The sequence below is a fragment of the Labeo rohita genome, chromosome 4 (genome assembly GCF_022985175.1).
Source record: "Labeo rohita strain BAU-BD-2019 chromosome 4, IGBB_LRoh.1.0, whole genome shotgun sequence".
Classification (NCBI taxonomy): Eukaryota; Metazoa; Chordata; class Actinopteri; order Cypriniformes; family Cyprinidae; genus Labeo; species Labeo rohita.
In genome coordinates this window covers 36,800,295-36,825,723 of record NC_066872.1, presented here as the reverse complement: position 1 = coordinate 36,825,723, position 25,429 = coordinate 36,800,295, and the positions used below count along the sequence as shown (strand labels likewise).

At 34.4% G+C, this 25,429-nt stretch overlaps 1 protein-coding gene across 2 annotated transcripts; it reads left to right on the top strand.

Annotated features, from left to right (window-relative positions):
• Positions 1–315: 315 nt before the first annotated feature.
• Positions 316–25,429, top strand: tspan11 (tetraspanin 11). 2 transcript variants are annotated; one of them, XM_051108300.1, is made up of 9 exons: positions 316–578; positions 2,859–2,957; positions 6,809–7,000; positions 12,834–12,908; positions 13,101–13,205; positions 14,375–14,533; positions 15,142–15,228; positions 19,536–19,660; positions 24,023–25,429. In XM_051108300.1, the coding sequence occupies exons 2-8, from the start codon at positions 2,871–2,873 to the stop codon at positions 19,611–19,613; spliced, it is 783 nt and encodes a 260-aa protein (XP_050964257.1). In that variant the 5' UTR covers positions 316–578; positions 2,859–2,870; the 3' UTR covers positions 19,614–19,660; positions 24,023–25,429. The 2 variants fall into 2 exon arrangements, with proteins under 2 accessions (XP_050964257.1, XP_050964258.1); XM_051108301.1 differs by lacking the exon at positions 19,536–19,660 and having other exon boundaries at positions 319–578.

Sequence of the window (25,429 nt, the reverse complement as noted above, 5' to 3'; positions counted from 1 at the left end):
AACTAACAATGAATGATTGTATTTTCTTTAACTAACATTAACAAAGATGAATAAATACTGTAATAAATGCATTGCTCATTGTTTATTCATGTTAGTTAATACATTAACTAATGGAACATTATTGTAAAGTGTTACTATATCTTCTTTTGTGTTTGGAAGGTTTCATTTTCAGATGAACTATCCCTTTAAATTCAGGCCTAAATATGGTCAACTTACAGTTTAAAAATTAACAGGTTTTACGGTTGCATTTTGTTAAAATGTCATTATTTACAGTTTTCAGCAGCACTGTACGTCTGCAGATCACGTGAGTCCGGTTCAAATTCAACCCCAGTAGAGGAAGTATTGATTTTTTCAGCGAATGGGACAATGCAACTTACTTAAAAGCACTAATAACAAGTATTAGTGCACGAGCAGAATACAGCTCGCTGTATTAAATCACATGAAATGAAGGGGCGGGCTGTAGTTGCATTTCCTCCTCACATCCTGCGTTGACCCTCCGATACCCCCGCCGACTGGACGCACGCCTCCTCCGGAGCAACAAGCCTCGCTGGGGAAAACGATCTTTTTCTGGTGTTAAGGTAAGTTTAAACACGGCATGTTTTCTTTTTGTGCGATTGAAAGTGCTTCGTGCATTCGTGCTTGTCCCAAACGCGACATAAGAGCAGGTGGTTCTAGAAAAAATACTAAAGTGTACATCACACCACGCAGTTTTATATTATATATGAACGCTGAAAGTGGCGCAGGAGCAACGCAACTGAGAAACATTGATGCGTTTTGCGGTAAACTAAGAGGCCAAAGTCCGGGGGAGGAAAGAAACAGAATGAGCTACATTGAATCACCACATCTTCTTTTCTTTTCGGGACAACCACCATTGCTTTCACTGTAGCCTATGTGGGGTGTTGAAGGAAAGAAGGAGGAGGATAATAACGTGAATTGAAATAAATTAAACGCTCGAGAAGACAAATTTCTCATGTTATTTAGTCACATCGCTCAGAAATGAATAACATCCGTGTCTTTTTTTATTTATTCAAATTTGGCGAGGAAACCACAACAAACTTCTCTAAACACAAAGAAGAAACAGCGAAAGTGAAACGCTGTACAAGCAGACGTCTTTTTAACTTCCTTTGACCTTTAAATATACCTGATGATACTGTAAACGTTACTAATTTAAACAAATATAATTTGAACTATATACGATAGGGAAAAAAATGTTTAATGGGACAATATAAGTGACCCTGGACCACAAAACCAGTCGTAAGGGTCAATTTTTTGCAATTGAGATGTATGCATCATCTGAAATCTGAATAAATAAGCTTTTCATTGAAGTAATGTGAGGGTGCAAAAAAATCAAAATATTAAGAAAATCACATTTTAAGTTTACAGCAATGAATTAACATGAACTAACAATGAATGATTGTATTTTCTTTAACAATGCATATTACTAATCAAAAATTACGTTTTGATTTCTTTACCATAGGACATTTGTCTTTACTTAGGCCTAATATCTTGGTTTTTGGCATCGCTAATTTTGACCCCTACAATGTATTGTTTTCTATTGCTATAAATATAACCATGCTACTCATGACTGGTTTTGTGGTCCAGGGTCACATATGTAATTTTACGGTTAAAAAAATGGTCAGTTCTTTATTGGAAGAAAAGTATAATACTACCATGTACTTTACAGTGAAAACAATATTATATTCAAGAAGAAAGTAACAAAACAAAACAATAAAACTCTTACAACCAGCAAACCATCTTAGATTTTATGGTACATTTACATCCTAATTGTACTGCTTTCTTAAAAAGAATAAAAAGCATATGTTGGTTTGGTTTAAAGGTTAATATTTTTAAAAATGTTTTAATAATGCAACATTTAAAGTGCATCATTATGTGGCTTAATAATGCAGCATTTGTCTGAAGTAAATAAGTATTTGGAGTAATAAAAAGAATTTCTTCCTTAAAATACTTGAAATACTTATTTGAATGCTTGCGGTAACCCATAACGCCACAAAGCCTGCATGTGTCCCAGATCACAGCCGAAGCCATTGGTCTGTCAACAGAGTGGACGGGATAGTTGTCTTTATCAGTCAGACCTTCACAGTGTGGTGAATATTAAATGCAAATGCGATGAATAAGACATTATTTTGTACTAAATCAAAATTCCTAATTCTGCATTTGGAGTCCATCACCATCATAAATAATCTGTATTTACAGCTCAATACAGGTGGATAACCCTTTAGAAAAAGCACTCAAAGTGATTACTACTAAGGGCTTTCTCCATACATTTACAACACGTGATCAGCAAATCAATATGTCCCCACAGACATTCTAAACAACTTTATCTGAAAGAAATCGATAGGTCTTACGGTGAAAACCCAGACTATAAAATCCATTATAGCAGGGATTTTTTATAAACCAAAGTCTCCAGTCTAATTTTGTGTTTTGGAACAGAGCGTGTCAGTCACCTTCCTAATCTGGTGCTGCATTCGCCATCCTCAAGATTTATAAAACCAGCAGTGTGGGTTGGATGGTGTGTAGTTTTGTTGTGTTTTCAACCATTTCAAACCAAACACCCTCATTTTATCGGCCGCGCATGGCTGCTGTTTTGACACGCGACGCCTCCACACTAGGCCCTGAGACGTGAGCGTGTCGTCTGTCTGTGGCAGAAACCCATGGGCCACAGCTGTTAATTAACATGTCATGGAAAGAACAGTGTTTGACTGCCATCTTTCCAAAAGCCTGTTTACGCTCCTACCCACCTCTTCTCCTTTGTCCTTTTCCCATTTTGCCTCGTAAATACACAAAGAGTGAACAACCACCGCTTCATGAGAACTTCTTTTCTGTTCTGCTTCTTTCAGTAAACAGGAGAGATGGGCAGCTTGTATAAGGATGAGCAGGACGACTGGATCACAGTGTGTCTCAAGTACCTCCTCTTTGTTTTCAACTTCCTGTTCTGGGTGAGTTTTAGATCCACTTTACTACTTGAAGGTATGGAAAAAGACTGAAAATTCACCCTCAAGCCATCTGAGATGCAGATGAGTTTGTTTCTGCATAGGAACAGATTTGGAGAAATTTATCATTACATCACTTACGCACCAAGCGATCCTCTGTAGTGAATGGGTGCCGTCAGAATGGGAGTCCGAACAGCTAATTAAAGCATCGCAATAAACCACAAGTAATCCACAAAACTCCAGTCCATTAATTAATCTCTTGTGAAGTGAAAAGCTGTGTGTTTGTAAGAAACAAATTCTTTTTTAAAGTATTTTAACTTCAAAATAAATCCATAATATTGCTTTCTCCAGTTAAAACATTGTCTGAGAGAGAAATATGCACAGATCAAGTACTGTTTACAAGTGAAAACAGTCCAAAGCGTAGCTTTTGCTTGTGGATTATTTACATGTTTTTATCAGCTGTTTGGACTGACGGCACCCATTCACTGCAGAGGATCCATTGGTGAGCAAGTGATGTAATGCTATATTTCTCCAAAATTGTTCTGATAAAGAAATAAACTCATCTACATCTTGGATGGCCTGAGTTTGGGTGCATTTTCAGCATTTTTTTTTATTTTTGGGTGAACGGTTCCTTTAAGAAACAGCCAGACGATGTTTGGTTTTTATTGCATGTCTTTATCTCTTTGTTGAATCGGTACTGAAACAGCAAGATCGTCCTTGGCCTTGTTGTCGGTCTGCTACATGACAGCCTTTCGCAGTCCAAACAGTCCAAAGCACAGCATTTTATATCATGTTGATCGCTTGTGAATTTATTTGATGTTTTTATCAGCTGTTTGGACTCTCAATCTGACGGCACCCATTCACTGCAGAACATCCATTGGTGAGCAAGTAATGGTAAATTTCTCCATTCGCGGATGAAGAAAGCAATCAAAATTTATTATCTTGTTACACATCTCTGGTTTAATATTGAACAGTTTATTTAAATATTATTTAAATTATTTGTTTAATTTATTAATAATATAATTAATATAGTTAGTTAATAGAATTATTTAATTAATTAATAATTAAATTAAATTAATAGAATTATTTAATTTATAAATAATAATTAAATATTGTTTATTTAAATGTATTTACATTTTTTTTGTTGTTCAGACAAAAAAAGTTGCATTACAAAATGCCAAAAATGCAATGAATGCTGTTTCATGTTGATTTTAAGCTGTTGCTTTACTACTTTGTCATGCATAAAATGATGTTTGGAGAATATTTCCATATTCTGTTTATCAGATGCAGTGCACAAACGACAAGGGGATAAAAGAGAAAGTGTGCATGTAAATGAAAAAGTATGACCTTTATAACTTAAATCTAAGTCTTGTCCCATCAGCGCCTTTGTTTATTTCTCTTCCTCCTCTTCTCACCCATCTGTGCATTGGCTCAACAAGTACAGTGCCCTCTAGAGTTGCATTTGTTTTTGAGCCATTCTGAATGAAAAGAGATAAACCTGCTGTCTGATCAAAAGCATTTCTCAGTATGAAGTATTATTTAATTAAATTAGTATTTGTAGTTAAATCTTTCCTGCAGTTTCAGACAGATGAATTTCCAAAGATCCTGGACCAGAAAAAAGAAGTACAGGAAATGATTCAGAAACCACACCTTTAACCAGAATGCACAGCCCTGTGCATGATTTAAGGGGATAGTCCACCCACAATGAAATTCTGTCAGAATTTCCTCACCCTTATGTCATTCCAAAACTGTATGACTGACTTTTCTTTATGGAACACACACAGAAACTCTAGCTAATGTACTGGTTGTTTTTTTAATGCAGTTACAATGTATACAAGTAAAAAAAGGACACAAAAGTTGTCCTTATTCACTTTCATTATATTCACTTTGTGTTGCATGGAAAAAAGAGTCATGCAAGTTTGAATTGACATGGGTGAGTAAGTAATGACTCATTTTCATTTTTTGTTTGAACTATTTCTTTAAAGCTCAACCTCTGATATATATTTAGTATATACTCTTGTGATTCATTCAGTGCAGAAATTTTGTAAAGAAATTTCCTTTGCGCACTCCAAGTTCTCATTGTTTGTGGTTTGCGAGCAGCTCAGAGGGCATTAAGGAGACAATGGGACTGTGGGAGAGCTGTTGTTTGAGTTTGGCACTGGAGAGTGTCATGGAAAGAGCTGGAAGTGTTGAAGGAAGGAGTTTTGTTGGCATTTCCTCAGTTTCCAACTTCAACAGATCTGAGAGACAGATGAATGAGTGTGTATGCATGTAGATTACTGTAGTCTTTACTTTGCACAGCACCACACAGGTGGATAATTAACCTGTGCTCAAATCTCAGGGTAAATGAATATTTGAGTTGGTTAAATAATGACAAGCCTGTCAAACTATGAAATAGCTGTTTATATGTTTCAGTTTGACGTGTATAATTAACGCCATTGTTTTCTCACTCTTGCTACCTTCTCATGATGTTTGGCCGTTTTTTGTCTTTAATTTTAAGACTTTTAAAGATTTTTTTTCTGTCATTATTGTTAATCAATCATTTTTCCCCATGGTGCCGCTTTCCACATGGTTAAAAAAACAGTTAAAACAAGTCATTTTTTTAAAATGTGTGTTTATATATTTAAATTCAGTCAAAATTAAGTTGAAATTTGATAAAATGTACTCACACTCAGGCCATCCAAAATGTAGATGAATTTGTTTCTTTATTCAAATTTGGAGAAATTTTGCATTACGTCACTTGCTCACAAATGGATTCTCTGTAATGAATGGGTGCCGTCAGAAACAGTCCAAACAGCTGGTGAAAATATAACCATATCCACATTGTTAATATATTTTTAATAAATAAAATATAAATAATGTAAATAAATTAAAATGTAAAAATGTTTAAAAAAATAAATTAAATGTTGAAATTAAATTAAATTAAATCACATTTAAATTAAAATGTAAAACTATAAACTTAATTAAAAATTAAAATCAATTAAACTTGCATTTTATAAAGTTATTTTTCCACTCATTTCCTGATCCTTAAAATTAAACAGGATATTTAAAAAAAAATGCATATACATTTTCAATGAAATGTATATTAAATTAAAATACAACAGGATATTTTTAAAAAAATGCATATAAATTTTAAATAAAATTAATTAAAATTACATGTTATTTTTCCACCCTCTTCCTGACCCTTACTGTTGAACAGGACATTTTCTAAAAATGTATAGAAATTTTAATTAAAATTTAAATTAAAAATTACATTTCATAAAGCTATTCTCCCACTCTTTTCCTGACCCTTAGAATTAAAAAGGATATTTTCTAAAAATGTATATAAATTTTCATGAAAATTTAAATTACATTTCATGAGGTTGTTTTTCCACTTTCTTCCTGACCCTTAGAATTAAACAGGACATTTTTAAAAAAAATGTATATAAATTTTAATTAAAATTTAAATAAAAATTACATTTCATAAAGCTATTCTCCAACTCTTTTCCTGACCCTTAGAATTAAATAGGACATTTTTTTAATGTATATAAATTTTAAGAACATTGATTTTTTAAATTAATAATAATAGTTATTTTTCCGCTCTCTTCTTAACCTTTAGAATTTGGACAGGACATTTTGTGCTGCCCCATTCTTCAACAAGAAAAAATGTTGAGGTTCATAATGTTTGCCATCATATTTATCATAATGTTCTTGATGTTCGAAACAAGCCATTTTTGTGGCTTACTCACAGTAAATGGTATTTTTGGACTAAGATGGTCATTTTGAGTTTGATTTCATTTTATTTAACCCCTTTAACCTTGTAATATGTGTATTAGGACAGGTCTCCTGATATCTTGAGATGTATTTTTCCCTTCCAGATGGGCGGCGGGGTAGTGATGGGCGTCGGGATCTGGACGCTTGTTGATAAAGGAGAGTACCTGAGCCTGCTGGCCTCCAGTACATTCGCCGTGTCCGCCTACATCTTAATCGTGGCAGGAGGGCTGGTGATGGTCACCGGGTTCTTGGGCTGCTGCGCTGTTATACGCGAGCAGAGGAGCTGTCTGTCCACGGTGAGAGGATGGAGATGAATGAGAGAACATCATGTTACCAGCTGTGCCAATTTATCCATTGTCCACCACTAATTGCTTTAGATCCCAGCCTCTTTTTGGTCACCTCAGTTATTGTCGCTTCTAAGCCGAGGTAGGCGGCACTAAGTGCCCATAGACAAAGCAGAACCAGCTCCGTGGCAGCCGTGACAAATGAGCTGACAGGCATCTGCTTTCTCGCCATTTTTTTAAAAGATAGTACCTCGTGTTTGTTCGAAAGAGAGAAAGAGACGAGCAAGGTTGTGACTGCCACTGCAGCAGTGCTATTTATAGCCCGCTTTCACTCAGATGTATGAATCTACAGAGGAGCGCCACCTCGCTAGGAATTAGTAATGAGGATACTGCCTTTGCTGGTCTGATCTGAGTGCATTGCATTATGGGAAAAACATATATATGCATAAACGTCCACACGCAACAGCTGCCGTGAGGTTGACGCAACAGCTGTTCGGTGTGCTGTTTTGTTTGGATAACCTTGAATCGGTTCATTTAATTTGTTTCAGTGCTCGTGCTGGTGTTTATATAAATTACATCAGACTTCCTGTCCTTTCTTTTGACCTCTAGATGAGAATTGCCACATGTATGGTTGTGTGTATACAGTATGTTTGTGTTTGTTTGCCCTAATTTATTCTTCTTGCACGCTAGTGTTTTTTTTTTTTTTAATCAAATGTAAATTCATGTCCCAGTCACATTTTCTTGCCGTGTAGCCCAAACCGTAAGTTGTAGAGACTTGAAACTTGGAGGGATGGTAAGACTCACACTGTTTACAATGTCACCAAGGCTTGCCCCAATTGGCCTGATGGGGACGCTACAGCGATCAAAAGTATGAAATCCCTCATAACTACAAACCAAGACTTATGGAGTTATTAACCAAGAGTCTTATGTTGTTGGAAACCTTGGCTCATGCTGGACAAAATGCATTTTTTAAAAAATCTTCTTTTGCGAACTAGTCTTAGGTTTTCCAAGCCAATGCAAGAAGATTCTCTGGAGAATATCCATAATTAACAAAAAAAGTTGAACTTTCGACTCTCTGTCGCAAAGGGACGCCAAAACTTTTGAAAGGGGCAAGGCTGCTTTTACTAAAACGGCTATAACTTTTTGCCAAACTCACAACCCGTATGTAAGAGTTGAATCTTGAGGTCACATGAAAAAAGTCACAGAGCTTGGCCACTTGGTGGCGCTATGAGATGGAAAAAAACATAAAAACGGCCATAACTATGCAACCGTTTGTCCTTTTGACATAAAAATTGGTACACATGTTCTTGGTCCATATTGGCACAAGTGGCTAAAAGGACATACCTCTTTTCTGAACGACTTTGCCTCTAGAACCACTGCTCTCAAACAAACCGTTTATTAAATGATTGAGAAAATGTAAAAAACCCACTTTTGTGAACTAATCCTAGGTTTTTCACTCAATCTGGAAAAAGACACTTCAGGACAATTTTCTAGACTCTCTATAAAGTCAATAATTATCAAAAAAATTTAAATTGACACTTTGAGAAGCTATAAGGAGATCGTTTAGAAAAGGAGTCTGTCCAAATATACCAAAAAGCCTATAAAGCCTTAACAAAAACTTAAAACTTAATGAAACTTGCTGAGCACATGCGACAAGTGATTCTAAACGAGCATGCAAATTTTTAGGGAGTTTGGACCACAGATGGCGCTATAACAATCATTAATGTTTAATTTTTTTTGCCATTTTTGCCTTCATTGTGATAGGACAGGAAGCGAAGTGGGAGTGAGAGAGAGAGAGAGGGTGGGTGGGAGCGGGAAAGGATATGGAGATAAAATAATGCCATAAAGATTTGCATGTGAAGAGTACGTGTTGTGCAAGTGTACATAAGACTGTAAGCGTAAATTAAATTTGCATGCGCAAGAGAAGCTTTGTAAAAGTGTAAGTCGTGTTTCAAGCGTAAGAAAAAACAGATTTGCAGCATTTTACTGTTACTCGTAAGTGTAATTCATGAGTTGTGAAACTGCAGCTTCATGCTTTCGCAAAATAAATAGGATCTGCATTCTTCCGACTTCTATTTCTCCGCGCTTACACTTTTGGCACGTTCTTTTCGTTAAAATACGGTCAAAAGCACTGCAAGCCTATGAACAGTGATTTGCACATGAAAACAACAGTTTGCAAAACAGATTGACTGCGTAGGACCAATATGTATGTGAAAAAACAGACTGTTGCAAATGTCTAAATGACTTGTTGTGTATGTAGGACACCGAAATAGTTGCCGAAATAATCCGATACGTACAGCTCCGTCTTTCTTTTATCTGCGCTTACACTTCTGGCACGATTCTCTCACTCACTGAGTTTTGCAAGCGTGAGGGGGAGGGCGGGGCCACCACTTTCTGTAGCCAATCAAATCAGACTCTCGCGGCTCCATTTACTCTTATCTGATTGGTTCAATAAACACATCACACGTCAAAACATTTATCTTTATTTAGTTTTCGCTGTCGCTCGCTTCCTGTGGAATGGTACCTTTAATGTAGACATACATTAAAAATAAAATAAAATAAAAACACGATATAAGTTGTGTACCAGGCTGTGTGTTCATTCTGAAATTCGAGCTGTGTCGTCATCGTCCTCAATATATGATAGTTTACTGTAATATTGTAATTTTGATGATACCTAATACTAAAACTGCCACGGGGTATATTTTACCCGTGGCTGTTTTTTAAATGTAGCCTACATAACAGACTTTGAATAAAACATTAAAGTCTCCCAGTCACTGACTTTTACTAAAATGGTGTAATTTACAATCCTCTAAAAATGGTAAAAAAAAAAAAAAAAAAGATAAAAAACGTGGCATTTATATTATGCCTATATTTTCGTGCTGTCATTATCTTGCTACTTATGTATTAATTGTAACTAGATTGCTAGGCAGCGCCTTTTACTCACTGAATTAGCAGTTGAGATTCAAAAATAAAGTCAAAATTAGTAAAAGAAGGTAGAAGCACTAAATGCCATTAGTCTGAGTCAGCATCTGACGGCTCATCTGACTGTGATCTCATATTTAGATGTTTCTTTATGAAAACACTGGCATAATACACTGAAATAAAATGTTCTTTAGGCGTATAAAAACGTAAGTCGTGCTTGGGTAGAATTTACCCGCTGGAGGTTTTTAGGTGTACAGCGACCCCTAGCGGTGCTAGTGTTAAACATGGCCTAGTATCTGCACTAGCAGCATAATTTGTCATTTATAATAACATGCATAATTTCACCTGTCTACTGATCAGGGACGACTCAAATTTTTTAACTAAAATTTGGTTCAATATTGTGAATATAACATATTTTTTTTCACTTTAACATGTTATAATTTAAGGGGATTTTACATTTTTTTTTTTTTACAATTGAGTGTTAAATACAATAAACAGAGACATGGTCTGGAAAATCGTCAAATTCAGATTTATGTAGCTTTATTGTTATAGTAAAAAGGTTTTATCAAAAGTATAGCACTCTGATACTATTGTTGAGCATTGTCACGTAATGTTTAACATCAGCTATATATTAGGCTATATTATATGATATATGCATTTCAATGTAAAGCCAAACCAATCCAATAATGTTAACACCAGCTAACAATTCAGGATGAACACATAGTCTAGTCTAATGGTACACAACTTATAAAGTATCATGTTTTAATTAAGTTGTTGTTTATTTATTTATTTTAATGTACATGTACATTAAAAGTACCATTCCACCGGAAGCGAGCGACAGCGAGAACTAAATTAAGATAAATGTTTTGGCGTGTGATGTGTTTATTGAACCAATCAGATAAGAGTAAATGGAGTCCGCGAGAGTCTCATTTGATTGGCTACAGAAAGGTGTTGGCCCCGCCCTCCCCCTCACGCTTGCAAAACTCAGTGAGTGAGAGAAACGTGCCAAAAGTGTAAGCGCAGAAAAAAAGAAAGACGGAGCTGTACGTATCGGATTATTTCGGCAACTTTGTGTCCTACATACACAACAAGTCATTTAGACATTTGCAACAGTCTGTTTTTTCACATACATATTGGTCCTACGCAGTCAATCTGTTTTGCAAACTGTTGTTTTCATGTGCAAATCACTGTTCACAGACTTGCAGTGCTTTTGACCGTATTTTAGCGAAAAGAACGTGCCAAAAGTGCAAGCGCGGAGAAATGGAAGTCGGAAGAATGCAGATCCTATTTATTTTGCGAAAGCATGAAGCTGCAGTTTCACAATACATGAATTACACTTACGAGTAACAGTAAAATGCTGCAAATCTGTTTTTTCTTACGCTTGAAACGCGATTTACACTTTTACAAAGCTTCTCTTGCGCATGCAAATTTAATTTACGCTTACAGTCTTATGTACACTTGCACAACACGTACTCTTCACATGCAAATCTTTATGGCATTATTTTATCTCCATAAAAGGACCTCAAGTTGGGATTCGAACACGGGACATCCGAAGTGCAAAGGTGCTGTATGCCCACAAGGCTATCAGCGCCGACAAAAAACCATCATATTTGCCAAAAATGCTTTTTAAATCATTGATTCAGGTGGTTACAGGCTTACTAAATAATATTTAACGTCTTTTTTTATATGTGCTTAAATGCCTTCAAGTGCTATATTTCTCATTATATAGCACTTTAATATAATATAAACATATAAATAGTCTTGTCATTAACGCCATTATATTGTTCATTCAGCCTGATTTGCGAACGCACAACGCAAACAAACACGAGGCGGGATTTATCGCATTAGCCAATCACAGCTGAGCATAACCAGTCATATCCAGTCATATTAGTGGATGGACTCCCGCCGTAACTTTACCTGCTGGTGGCGCTGTTGGACAGTGTTTCTTTAGAAAAAAAGAGTGACTTTTAGACGTTATATTTTGTAATATTAGCATTGTTTTATTTTTGTACTACAAATTTATTTCTCATCTGATACTTTGAGGAGGCACTGCCTCGGAGGAAATGCTCCTTTCTCACACACATCCACTTTGACAGGCAGTTTGTTTTCTGTTTTGTGGCATCTCTTGAGTCTGTGGTTCAGTCTATGGTCTGTGTGCATATTTCTGTTCTTTGCTATTATTTAATTTTGCTAATTAGTGATGGAAACTGACTTTTCAGTTCAACTCCAGTACTCGCTTTGAAATTAAAATAGAAATAAATGTGTTCATAGAAAGACATGGTGAGTTTGAGTTATGTGTAATTTAAAAAAATATTGTTCTGTTTGTTGCTCGGTTTGTTTTCAATTATACCACCAGAAATATTCTCCTGAAAACGTTTTCAAAGCAGATTTGGGGTTGTTATCACCCACTCTCTCTCTCCCCACAATGAACTGTGACGGCTTATTCAGTTTAGTCATTTATTGTTTTATTTTCCTCTGAGGAAAATGTCACTGTGTCTTTTATTTTCATCTGTCAGGCTTCTCCACCTCTGCCAGCTCTGAGCAAGAAATTTCTTAGAAACCAATTTTATTTACTTTATCCCCATGACAGGGAAAATATGGTTACATTCTGAAGCATTTTGAGTGTTGATGTCTGAATAAACAACCCTGTAATAAAATGTTGTTTCTCTTAGAAGGAAGCCATTTAAAATTATATTTTATTTTTTACTTTTATTTTTTCATTCATTTAAATTTTAGTTAATAATTAGTATAATAGGAATTACAACATTGTGTGTGTTTCCCATAATTAATGCATCAGTATTTTACAATTGGTATAGCATAAACTAGAGAGCCAATGACTAGATTTCCTGTTTTCTGAAAAGGACGTTGTATTTTTGTGCATTAATTGGATTTGTATTGTTCATTGGTTTTTGTTTTCCTACAGTACTTCTCCTGTCTCCTGCTGATCTTTATAATTGAGCTGGTGGCTGGTGTTTTGGCCTATGTTTACTACCAAGCAGTGAGTAAACATATAGACACACTTTTATACAATATTGCTAGAAAACAAAGCTCTCGATTGCTTTTATGATGAATCTAGTTGTAGGACCATACATGACTGGCACAAATAAGACATTTGACAGATGACACTGCATACTGCTCACTCTCTATCTTTTTGTTCATTTTTCTCTGTCTGTCCCTTGGTGTCTCACAGCTAAGTGAAGAGCTGAAGCAGCACTTGAGCAAGACGATGACGGAGAACTATGCCCAACCTGGAAAAGAGAGCATCACTCGGTCTGTGGACAGACTACAGCAGGATGTGAGAAATGGCAAATGCCTGTTATATGTTTCTAGGCATTTTCACCTCTGTTTTTGCTGTAAACACAAATTTTTGAATTAGTATATTGAACATTGTTTAATTAGATTAGAGACAAAAAAACAAGAGTATGTGGTTTGAGTAAATTATTTTTAAATGATATTATAGTTTTTGTGCAAAGTAATGGAACATAAATGATTCTAAACACTGCTAGAAGTGGAAAAACTAAGTAGCCAGTTGCTTTTTATTTTATTTTATTTTTTTAAATATTATTTTTATTTATTTATTTCATGCTTTATTTTATTTTTATTTATTATTTTATTTCATTGTATTTTTATATTATTTTTATATTTATATTATTTTGGGGTTTTAATATTTTTTTGTTTTATTTTGATTTAATGTTTTTTGTTTTATCTTATTTTGTATTAAATGAAATTGTATGTATTTTTTATTTTTCTTCTATTTTATTTTTATTCTTTATTTTAAAATTTTATTTTTATTTTGCTTCTATTTTATTTTATTTTTTATTTAAAAAATGTATTTTTATTTTGCTTTTATTTTTGTTTAATTTCATGTTTTATTTTATTTTTATTTAATGTATATCTTTATTTCATTGTATTTTTATATTTCTATTATTTTTAGATTATTATATATTTTTTTTTATTTTTAAATTTGTTAATTTTGTTTTTATTTATTATTTTTGTTTTATTTTGATTTAATGTTTTTTTTATTTAATCTTATTTGTACTTCAAAAATAAAAGTGTATTTTTATATTATTTTATTTTGATGTATTATTTTATTTTAAAAATAAAATGTAGTTTTTCTTGTTTTAGATTTTTCAGATTTTTTTTGTTTCATGATTTTTTTATTTTATATTTTATTATATTTTTATATTTACAAAATTTTTTATTTAATTATTTGAATTATTAATTATTTTTTTGCTATTTATTTATTTCATGTTTTATTTTATTTTTATTTTAACATTTTATTTATTTGTGTTTTCTTATATTTATATTTATATTTATGTTATTTTTACATTTATATGTTTATTTTGTTTTACTGTGAACAAAATGTACAGAAACACAGGTACTCCATACCTTTAAAATACCAGACCACACTGCACACTACTCCTAATTTATCCTAACCATAATTCCCTCATCTTCACATTTTAGTTCAAGTGCTGCGGCAGCAACAACTCTTTTGACTGGGTGCACAGCGTGTACATCAGGTCCTCAGCAGCGGAGAAAAGACTGGTCCCTGACAGCTGCTGTAAGACCATCACCCCTCAATGCGGAAAAAGAGATCACCCCTCCAACATCTACAAAGTGGAGGTACGTCAAACACCGTTAACTTCAAATCAAGCCCCACACAACATTTACACAACATTTACGTACTTGCTTTACAAAACAGAAATTCAAGTACACCAAAGGGACTTGGTTAATGTACTGTTGCGGTATAGCAGTTTGAGATAAAACCGCCACATGCATAGATGCTTCCTCATTGTCTGTGGGAACTACAATACGCCTGTGAACCGTATCATCATGAAGTGTTTGATACGACCCTCGGGAGTCATTTAGACTAAGAAAGCACAGCTGTGAGCAAAGCAGGTGTGACTGGTAACATATATGAGCTTGTAAAGCATGAGGTAACACGGCTGCCAAGCTCTCTGTATATATTCTTTGGGAACCGACCTCCGGTGTGATACATAATACAATACCATGCTGGTTTTACTGGCCTCTAGTGGGCCATTAGTTTTATCCTATACGTGATATGTTGTGGCAGTATCCACGATACTGTCTAGTAAATCACACAATAAAAAATCACCCATATAGCAATAACTCATCAGTCTGCAAAATAAATCAATTTACACATCCACATAATAAAAGAACATGATATGCATTGAATCTGAAGTAGTTAACAGTGCTGTGGTCTTTCACAGGGCGGCTGTATCACTAAACTGGAACAGTTTCTGGCAGATCACTTGCTTATTATTGGTGCTGTGGGAATAGGCGTGGCCTGTCTGCAGGTAAGCCCCGCCCCTCCGGTGCAATTAAAGGGATAGCTCACTCAAAAAATTCAAATCATGACTATATTTTTTATGTTTGTTCAATTACTATAAAGCATATCTCAGAGAAAAAGTATGAACAATGGATCGTTGAGGTCTTCTAATGTGGTTCAATAACATGAAAGCCTTCACTAAAATAGCTGATGCAATGACCTGAGGGCAATCGTTTAATGGACTCTGTTTTGGCCCTCGACCGGTAATGCGCACTGTAGTCACACAGAGCACTGCCCGCTGGATTAAAATAGGTGGAGACCGCATGCTGTTTTGAGAAAATGAAAGAAAGGGAGATAAAGAGCTCGTAGCTTTAAGTGCATATCTCACAGTGAGAGTGCTGCATTCACTGCAGGGGTGCAGAGGGCCATTGATCTGTTTCCTTTGAATAAACTCTGTATATAAACACCAATGAAATGTGACTCCGGCTCCGACCTCATATCGATTCTCTGAGCTGGAAGGGATGTGTAATGACCATAGATTATGCTTTTACGAAGTTTATCCCACTTTTTCTCTTTTTAGTGGATAGTGGTGTTTTTATAGGTTGTTTGGTATGGAAGCTTGTTTCCTTTTTTCTTGCAGTTCTGTCTTTTTTTTTCTCACAATTCAGAATGCTAGAATGATTTCTGAAGGATTATGTGACTGGAGTAATGATGCTAAAAATTCAGCTTTGAAATCACAGGAATAAATTACATTTTAAAATATATTTAAATAGAAAACAGTTATTTTAAATGGTCAAAATATTTACAATTTTTACTGTTTTACTGTAATTTGGATCAAATAAATGCAGGCTTGGTGAGCAGAAGGGACTTTAAAAAAAAAAAAAAAAAACATTAAAAATCTTACTGTTTGAAAACTTTTGACTAGTAGTGTAGGTTTTTATGTGAATCTTAAAGGGAACCTATTATGCCCTCCATATTTTACAATATGTAACATAAGTCTCAGGTGTCCTCAGAATGTGTCTGTGAAGGTCATTGAGTGGAAGAAGAAACACGCTGTTTTCGTGCATGTCTCTTTAAATGCAAATGAGCTGTAGCTCCCCGCCCCCTTTTCCGGAATAGGGGTGTGTCTTTACAGCTTGTAGCTCAGATACTCTGCCACTCTCAAGTTATCACATCTATCGCAATGAAATCTTGCATTTTAAAGCCGTGTCAGTTTAAACTTCTGATTGCGCACATACGAAGTGAGTAATAAACTAATTTCTGAGTACTTTCATGTCTTATTGCGCTTAAACTGACAAATACACACAACTTTATGGTAGATGCACCGGAGACCCAATTATAGCGCTTGAACATGTAAAAAGTCAGATTTTCATGATATGAAGGTTTTCTGTAAGTCATTTTTTATTTGTATAATATATGTGTATGTATATGTTAAGTATAACAATTGCTATAATTTGTGCAACATTTGTGCAACAACGGGCTTATTATGTTGCACTGTGTTCTAACTAGACATGACAAAATCAGTGATAAAAATCAATGTCTTCCATGTAATTCCATTAGCTTTTAATAACTCATTAGAACACTGTTCTACTAAAAAATTTTGTGTCATATACACAGTGTAGTGTATGGTACATAAGATGCAGTGTATACTTTGTACTCCATACTATGTAGTATACTTGATGTTAGTCTTACTTAGTAGGTGAAAAATTGTTTAATACATTCCCTGAGGTCAATAGAATTAACTCTCTAATGAACCTTTCTTTTAAGTTTTAAGTAGATGCCTAAAACTGTAACCGTAAGTATGTCACAACTTCATGATAAGCAGCGTTAAAGCAGGGTTCCTAGCATCAAGGTCTTGGCTGCTGAACACGTGATCATTCCATCCAGGAAATGTGAAGCTCTGGAGTGATTAGGTGCCTAAAAATAAATCCTGTGTTGAAGTTAATGTAATGATTTTACTGTAAAAAGCCACAATGTAGCTCGAAGTGGCTCTCTAGAGGGAGCGCTAATTAAATTGATCCTCTTCAGTGATCTTTCATTATTACCGTCATTATGGCAGTAAATACAGTGCTGCTCTGCAGGGGTCTAGAGCGTCGGTTCACATTTATAACATGCTGTAACAAATTGTTTGGTTTTATCTTTTCTGTATAATCACAGCAGTGCATCTTTGAAGAAACTACTTGAAAATAGCTTGCTAACCCTTACCAAAAAGTAGTATACTTCAAGTATATTTTTAGTATACTTCATGTAATAGTATACAAATCTCAGTGTACTAGTAGTATACTTGTAAGTGTTCTATTTCAATACTCCTTGGGACTAAATTGGCCCACTTTCTAGTATATAAAAGTATACTTTTAAGTATACATCAAGTATAACAGTAGTAAACTACATTGAGTACACAGATAGTTTACATCAATGTTTTAGCTTATCCTTCAACTATACTAAAAGTGAACTTATAGGTATACTGATAGTATACTAATTAAATACTTGTAGTAGTATTTTGAAGTATGGTCTCAGTAAACTACTAGTTTTCTTTAAGTGAATTTTACGTCATACTTTAAGTATACTATTATGTCTTTATCTAGGTATTAATTTGCATATATATTGTGTTATATAAACATATAAAACATCTAAAGAAAGAACAGAATATCTGCTTGTAAACAATTTTATTCTAGCTTCATGCATTCTTTTTTAAACACTTGAATGTGGGTAAGTTTTATAAATAAAAAAGTAAAAATAAACAACATTTTGAGCAAAAAGCTGAAGAAAAGACTATGAATTGGATTTAGAATTATTTAATCAAAACATAGATGGAGTTGATCAACACCCCCAAACTTGACAGTCATTATTACCTCTTCATTGGTCAACATTTATGTCTGATGATCATGTTAGATTACATGTGGTATATTTCTAAAAAGTACATAAATCATTTAAAGGGGTCATTGGATGCTAAGTTCACTTTTACATGTTGTTCGAACATTAATGTGTGTTGGCAGTGTATGTACAAATCTACCCTATAATGATAAAAATCCATGCAGTGGTTTTTAATTAACCTGTAAAAATAATATTCCCTTTTTCAAATCGAGCCGTTCTCAGATGCGTGTGGTTGTGGCATCAAGAATTATGCAATTGAGATGTTGTGTTGCTGGATGATGTAATGAACGTAGTGGTCGTCATTTTCTTCCGACATCTGAGCCGCTGAAGATGCAGTGGATTATGTTTGTTTGTGAAGGGAATGCGCCTCCCGATCTACATATATCCGTCTGTGTTTGTGCGAATCATTTGTGATCCAGCTTCACCTACAGCAGAAGTGAGTATAAGGGGTTTTTTTTATGAATCTTTGTGATCGCCTTTCCTAATAATGTGCTAGTTAGCAAGTTTAGCGGCTAAATGTGGCTAAATGCGGCTAAAGTAAACAGGCTCGTCACTCCACAGAGAGAAGAGAGGGGCGGGGCGAGCAGAGCTCATTTGCATTTAAAGCAGCCTCGACCAGAATGGGATGATTTTTGCAGAGCTGATTGTGGCAAGGTAAAAAGGGTGTTGTTTTACACAACCATTGAGAATTTTTAACCAAAGTATATTATAGATTTTTCATTAAGACCCTAAAGAATCATATCAACTTGTGGAAAATGGGCATCCGATGACTCCTTTAAAGGGATAGTTCACCCAAAAATTAAAATTCTGTCATTTTTTACTCACCCTCAAGTTCTGAGCTTGTATAAATTGCTGAACACAAGATACTGTGAATAATGTGGGTAAATAAACAGCTGCTGGTCCCCATTGACTTCTAAAGTAAAAAAATACTATGGAAGTCAATGGGGACCAAAAACTGTTTAACTTAATATCAGATATTATAAATGAATATCTATAAATATATAAATTATTACTGTTATTAGAACATTGTTCTTACAAAAACATCTTAGTTAGGTTGATAAGCATTTAATTTACAATAAATATATCTAATAAAATCTATAATACACATTATGTTACAGAGTTTAAAAAGTAGTAATAAAGCGGCATTTACTATATTTCACTTCAGAAAAGAACTTGCCAGGGTCTAAATTAATGAGTGAATTGTTTATTTACATGAATTGTGCAAATGAACTGATTTTCAGTTTCCCTGCTGTAAAAAAGTGAAAAACACTTTTTCTCAGATTGTCTGAAGAAAACACTGTATTTCAGGGATGTTTGTCTTAAATTACAGCATGTGTCTCTGTTTTGTCTTGGTTTTGTTTGTCTTTCTTTCTCTCTCTCTCTCTCTCTCTCTGGCTTTCTTTTTGTTTGTATCTCTCTTATCTGTTTTGGTGTGTGTGTGTGTGTGTGTGTGTTGTGTAGCTGGTAGGAGCAGTGTTGACTGCCTGCTTTACTTATCTGCTTTATAAAGAAGAGGAAGAAGACTTTTCTGACGTTTGATTGGCTAGTGCCAGTGTTTGACTCCTGAAGCGCTATGCGATGAGAAGGTCGGCTGTTTGAGTTTGTGCTCGTGTCTGTGTGTGTGTGCATGTCCATGCCCACCCTCATGCTTTCAGTATGACTTACATGTACGTGTTTGGCATGAAACCAGCATTCTTACTCCACACGCTGAATGCTGCATGGCAAAAAAAAAAAAAAAACTCACAACTAATAGCATTTTTATTATGTTAAACATTTGTATTTTGAGACCAAAATAGTTTCATAACAAGATAAGGCAAATATGTTTCAGTTAAAAATCCGTGTTTTTGAGAACAAGTAGACTGTGTTGACCGTTTACCTGATATAACCTTTTACCTGCAGCCTGCTGTGGGACTCCCAGTGTGTCCGATCTATTTCAGGCTTCTCTCTTCCTGTCTATTGTATCCCTCCCTCCGGACCCAGACTGTTAGAAAGGAGAACTTTCAAAGGTGTCAACATATCAGCTTTGAAAAAAAAGACTGTTTGTCCCTAGCTTTTTGTGTAGGTCTGCTGATTGCGTATAAGTCCCATCTCTGGGTTTGTTGTCTGTCGTGCCTTTCTCCCATGCAGTTAATCCCACTTTCATCCGGCTTTATTTTCCTCGGGAGTAGCATTAGAAGTGCCGGCAGCCAGCAGTAATACTGCTTCTCACTCAGTGCGTTATGACATGGTGGAGAGCTGCATGAAAAGAACAAGCTTTCTAAAGCTGAAAATGGAAAATGGACACAAGGGAAGGTATTCTGTAGATTTTCTAAGATGCTCTTTTCCGTGCAAGGAAAATGAATGAGGATTGGGGCTGTTAAGCTCAAAACATGAGAAAAAAGGTATAAAACCTAGTGTTTTTGTGCACTATATTCTACATTTAATACTATGTGATTTTGTGTGAAGATCATTTTTAAGACAAATTTAAACTGTTGTTCAAAGGTTTTTTAACTTTTCCATCACAGAAATAACATTTATATAACATATATATAATACGCTATTTTACATTGACATAATATTTCAAAATATTACTGTTTTTACTGTATTTTTGTCCAAATAAATACCGTTTTGGTGAGCATAAGAGACATTTTCATTAATATTTTTAAAATCTTTCCAACCCCAAACTCATTTTTGTTTTTTAGCTTTGCCAACACAGAAATAACATTGCATTTAAAATATATTAAAATAGATAAGCTATTTTAAATTGACATAATACTTCAGAATGTTATTGATTTTACTGTATTTTTGTCCAAATAAATGCGGACTTAGCATAAGAGACTTTTTTCATAAAGATTTAAAAAATTTTACACACCCCAAATTAATTTTTTTTAGCTTTGCCAACACAGAAATGACGTTGCATTTTAAGATATATAAAAATAGATAAGCTATTTTAAGCTGACGTAATATTTCAGAATTTTTATTCTGAAAATATAATATTTTTTGTCCATTATAAGTGCTGTCTTGCTGAGCACTTGTATTAAAAACTACACAAACTTTTGGTAGTAAATATTTGCTGAAAATCATTCTTTTTGCTGTATTTTGTAAATCTATTATGCTTATGATTGTTTTGCTTTCCTGATTGCAAAACAATCTTTTAATTGACCCCAAAAGCAAATGAAAGTATATACATTTGTTTTCTTTGTATGGAAAAGAGCAGCTTTGACATTCTGTGAAATATCTTCAAAAGTAAGAATATTATGTGGGTTTAGAAAATTGTATGAGTTTACAAATTAGTTAATATATTACTAAATCTCAACTTTAGTTTAGATTTTGATTTTCTGAATCAAGTGAATAAAGCCGTGCAGTTACACTGTACCATTTAAGCAGGTTTTATGAATTAACATATGAATGTAACTCATTTTTAGTCCATAAACTACCACATAGTGACATGAATATTACAGTTTTCATTCTGTGGTTAATTTGAAACCTCTAAAAACACTCATAAACCAGAGATCCTTACTGGCATGTGCCATGAATTCTCATATACCCTACAATTAACTACAGATTAACCATTTTAAAGTTTATGGTTTTCCCCATAATGGTAAAGCATTATTAAGGCAAGGAAATACTTGAGTTGAGCTGCACTTCCAGCTCTGGTTTATTTCTGTGTTTGTGGGTAGGATGAGGCTCCATGATTTTCGTAGAAATGATCGCCCACCAAGAGCCCTCCTAGGACCTGGCTTCCGATTTGTCTTCAGCTTTTTCCAAAGAGAGAGGAAAAATAAATCCTGGCTGGATGTTGAAACGCTACATTTTTAGATTATTTTGTAACTTTAGAGGTTTGGTACAATTGTTATATTTGTATCACCAACATATTTTTGCATTGTTTTCCCAGAATTTGCAGCTGGAAGAATATCTCAGGGTGCTTTATGCTGTCACATATTTTACAACAAAAAATGTTCCACAGTGTTCAAGAGCTTGTTGCTGAATTATTCTCCCATCGTGGCAAAATTTAAAAGTGAAATGCCATTTTGAAATATGAAAATGTATAAATTAATGTTTATGCTGTCTTCATTACCACACGTTGTGGCCTTTGTATAAACACGTGCACGTACACACACACACTCCCACACATGCTAATTGACCCAATTACAACAACACTGCCATCGGCTGCCTTACACCTCTGTTTCCATAGTAACAGTACACCACTTCCCTTTTCCTGCGAGCCTTTTATGAAGAGAGTTTCAACAATTGCCACAAGGCTTTTAAAATATCAGTGCTTTTAAAGGAATAGCTCACCCAAAATGAAAAAACACTGAAAATGTACACACCCTCAGGCCATCCAAGATGTAGATGAGTTTGGTTCTTCATCAGAACAGATTTGGAGAACGTTGCTCACCAATGGAATTCTTTGTAGTGAATGGGTGCCGTCAGAATTATCCACAAGTAAACCATAGAGATGATTCAACATCTTGAAGTGAAAAGCTGCTTGTTATTAAGTTGTTTTTAACTTCAAACTGTTGCTTCTGACTAAAATTTAAGTTCTCTATCTATATAATTGCTTCATTGAGTAAAAAAGTAATCTTTTCCGAATCAGGAGAGAAAAATGCAAATCAGGCATTGTTTATAAGCAAACACAGTATAAAACATTAAAGGAGACGTCCACTTCCAGAACAAAAATTGACAGATAATGTACTTATCCCTTGTCATCCAAGATGTTCATGCCTTTTTTTCTTCAGTCGTAAAGAAATTATGGTTTTTGAGGAAAACATTTCAGCATTTTTCTCCGTATAATGGACTGCTATGGTGCGGATGTAAACAATCCCAGCCGAGGAAGAAGGGCCTTATCTAGTGAAACGATTGGTTATTTCCATAAAAATAATACAATTTATATACTTTTTTAATGTCAAATGCTTGTCTTGTCTCGCTCTGCCTGAATTGTTTTTTTCCGGTTCATGACAGTTAGGGTATGTCGAAAAACTCCCATCTCATGTTCTCCCTCAACTTCAAAATATATCTCTATTTTACCTTTTTTACCTTTTTTGTTAAGGGTGTATGATCTTCTTTGCATGTTCACTTTGCAAAGACTGTGTCGGTACTTCTGCAGCGATGTAGGATGATTTTAAAATGATTTTTGGAGTTCAAGGAGAGCAAGACAAGAAGAGCGTTTGAGATTAAAAAAGTATTTAAATTGTATTTTTTAATGAAAATAACCTATCGTTTCGCTGTAAGACCCTTCTTCCTCAGCTGAGAGTTTACAACCGCATTTGGGATCATTTGAAGCCGCATTTAAACGGCATTTTGGAAGTTCAAAATCAGAGGAACCATATCAGTCCATTATATGGAGAAAAATGCTGAAACATTTCCCTCAAAAAACATAATTTCTTTACGGCTGAAGAAAAAAAGACATGAACATCTTGGATGACAAGGGGGTGAGTACATTATCTGTAAATTTTTGTTCTGGAAGTGGACTTCTTCTTTAATTGATTGACAGGAGGTGTAGATTATTGTGATGTTTTTATAACTAGTTTGGACTCTAATTATGACGGCACCCATTCACTACAGAATGGTGCAATGCTAATTTCTCCAAATCTGTTCTGATGAAGAAACAAACTCATCATCTTGAATGGCCTGAGGGTGAGTACATTTTCAGCAAACTTTTCGCACAAACTATTCCTTTTGATGTCTTGAACCAGCTGGAAAAAAACCAATGCTAAATCTCAAGACTTGTTTCATTATCCATCCTCTGACATTGTTGGAGCTCTTTTTATGGAATGTTTTGCTGCCTGATGCTTGCCAGTATTTCATTCAGTGTAAGTTATTGTGCGTATTTGACCAGACAGATGTACACCAGACATGGAAATGTGGCTGATGGCCATCTTATCTAGTCAAATGCAATATAAAGACCAGTCTTATCACTTCCATGTTACTTCAGTACATTTTCAATCATCTCTGTGTGTGTTTTTCAGATTTGTGGGATGGTGTTCACCTGTTGCCTGCACAGGCGAATTAAACTGGACCCGTACTGATGCTCAAAAACGTTATATGCCTTTCCAGCACTCCAAACACGGCCGTACTACTGTTTCCATTTTAAACTGCATGACCAAAACCATTTACAGTAATATAAGGGCTTTATTATCTTTCATTTGCCACATTTTTAGACAGATGTTGTAATTGTTGCCGCCTTATGATCCCTAATTGTCTTAAATTATGTGGTATATCGCCTTGTAGTAATTTAGATCAGTCAGAAGAAAAGTATATTTTGTACTTAAAGTAAATTATAATATCATAAATCAAAATATTTTTATTAATAACCACTGATTCACTTATATTAAATGTATGTAATGTGCTGCTAGATCATAAGCAGGTGTGGGAACCTGCTTATGGGCACAAAAAAAGAAAGAAAAAAAAAACACTGGACCAATGTTAAAAACGTCACTATTCATTATTATATTTTTCATAAAAAATATATGAAGCTTGTGGAAAGATCACTGTTTAGCATGTTGTTTTTTGGTTCAAAAATGCAAGGAACAAATTGAATTAAACATGAAATTTTAAAGTAGAATAATGAAATAATATTTTCTTGTAAAGCTTACTCCAATAATCACTGATTTATATGGAAAAAAAAGTATTATTTTGGCTTTACAGTAAACAAGTGTCTTTTAAATCTGTGGATCTCTGCAGAAGTTGTTCTAAACTGAATATAAATTTGGTGTTAAATATCTTTCACAAAAAAGATGAAGGTGCTTTTTAAGCCTTAATGGTTTTCCCTCAGATGGATTGGCTGAATATTATGCTCATTTTATGAGAGATTTCATTAAATTTGTGAACTCCCATTCAAAGTTGTGTCATGAAACATTCGACAGATTGAAGGAAAAGAATGAGTTCCATTCCATTGCATTGCAACACACAAATCACAGCTGCAAAATCTTAATGTAGTTGCCACAGCAACGTCAGCCTTATTGAAATTCAATGTCATTTGGGGAAAAAATGGTTAGGAAAAAATAAGATATGTTACATTCTTGTTTTCTATTTTACTCATTACCGTCTAATCCAGTTGATTTATGCTAGGGAAAGATTATGCATAATTTAAAAATGTCGGTGCAAATAAACAATCTTTCATCTGAGCTGCACGGAAGTCTGTAGGTTGTGATTTAAAATATGCATTTAACTATTCTGTTAGTCGATGTATTAGATGTATCTTTCACTTAAATACTGTTATGTATTTGTAGGTTGAATGTGTATGCAATTTGATTCATTAATTCTTTGCCTTAAGACTGTTGCATCCTTTTGTGTGCAGGTTTATCTTAAACAGCTGTATGTTTATTGTGTTTTTAAAAAATCTATTTCAAATAAACTTATTTTGTTGACATATA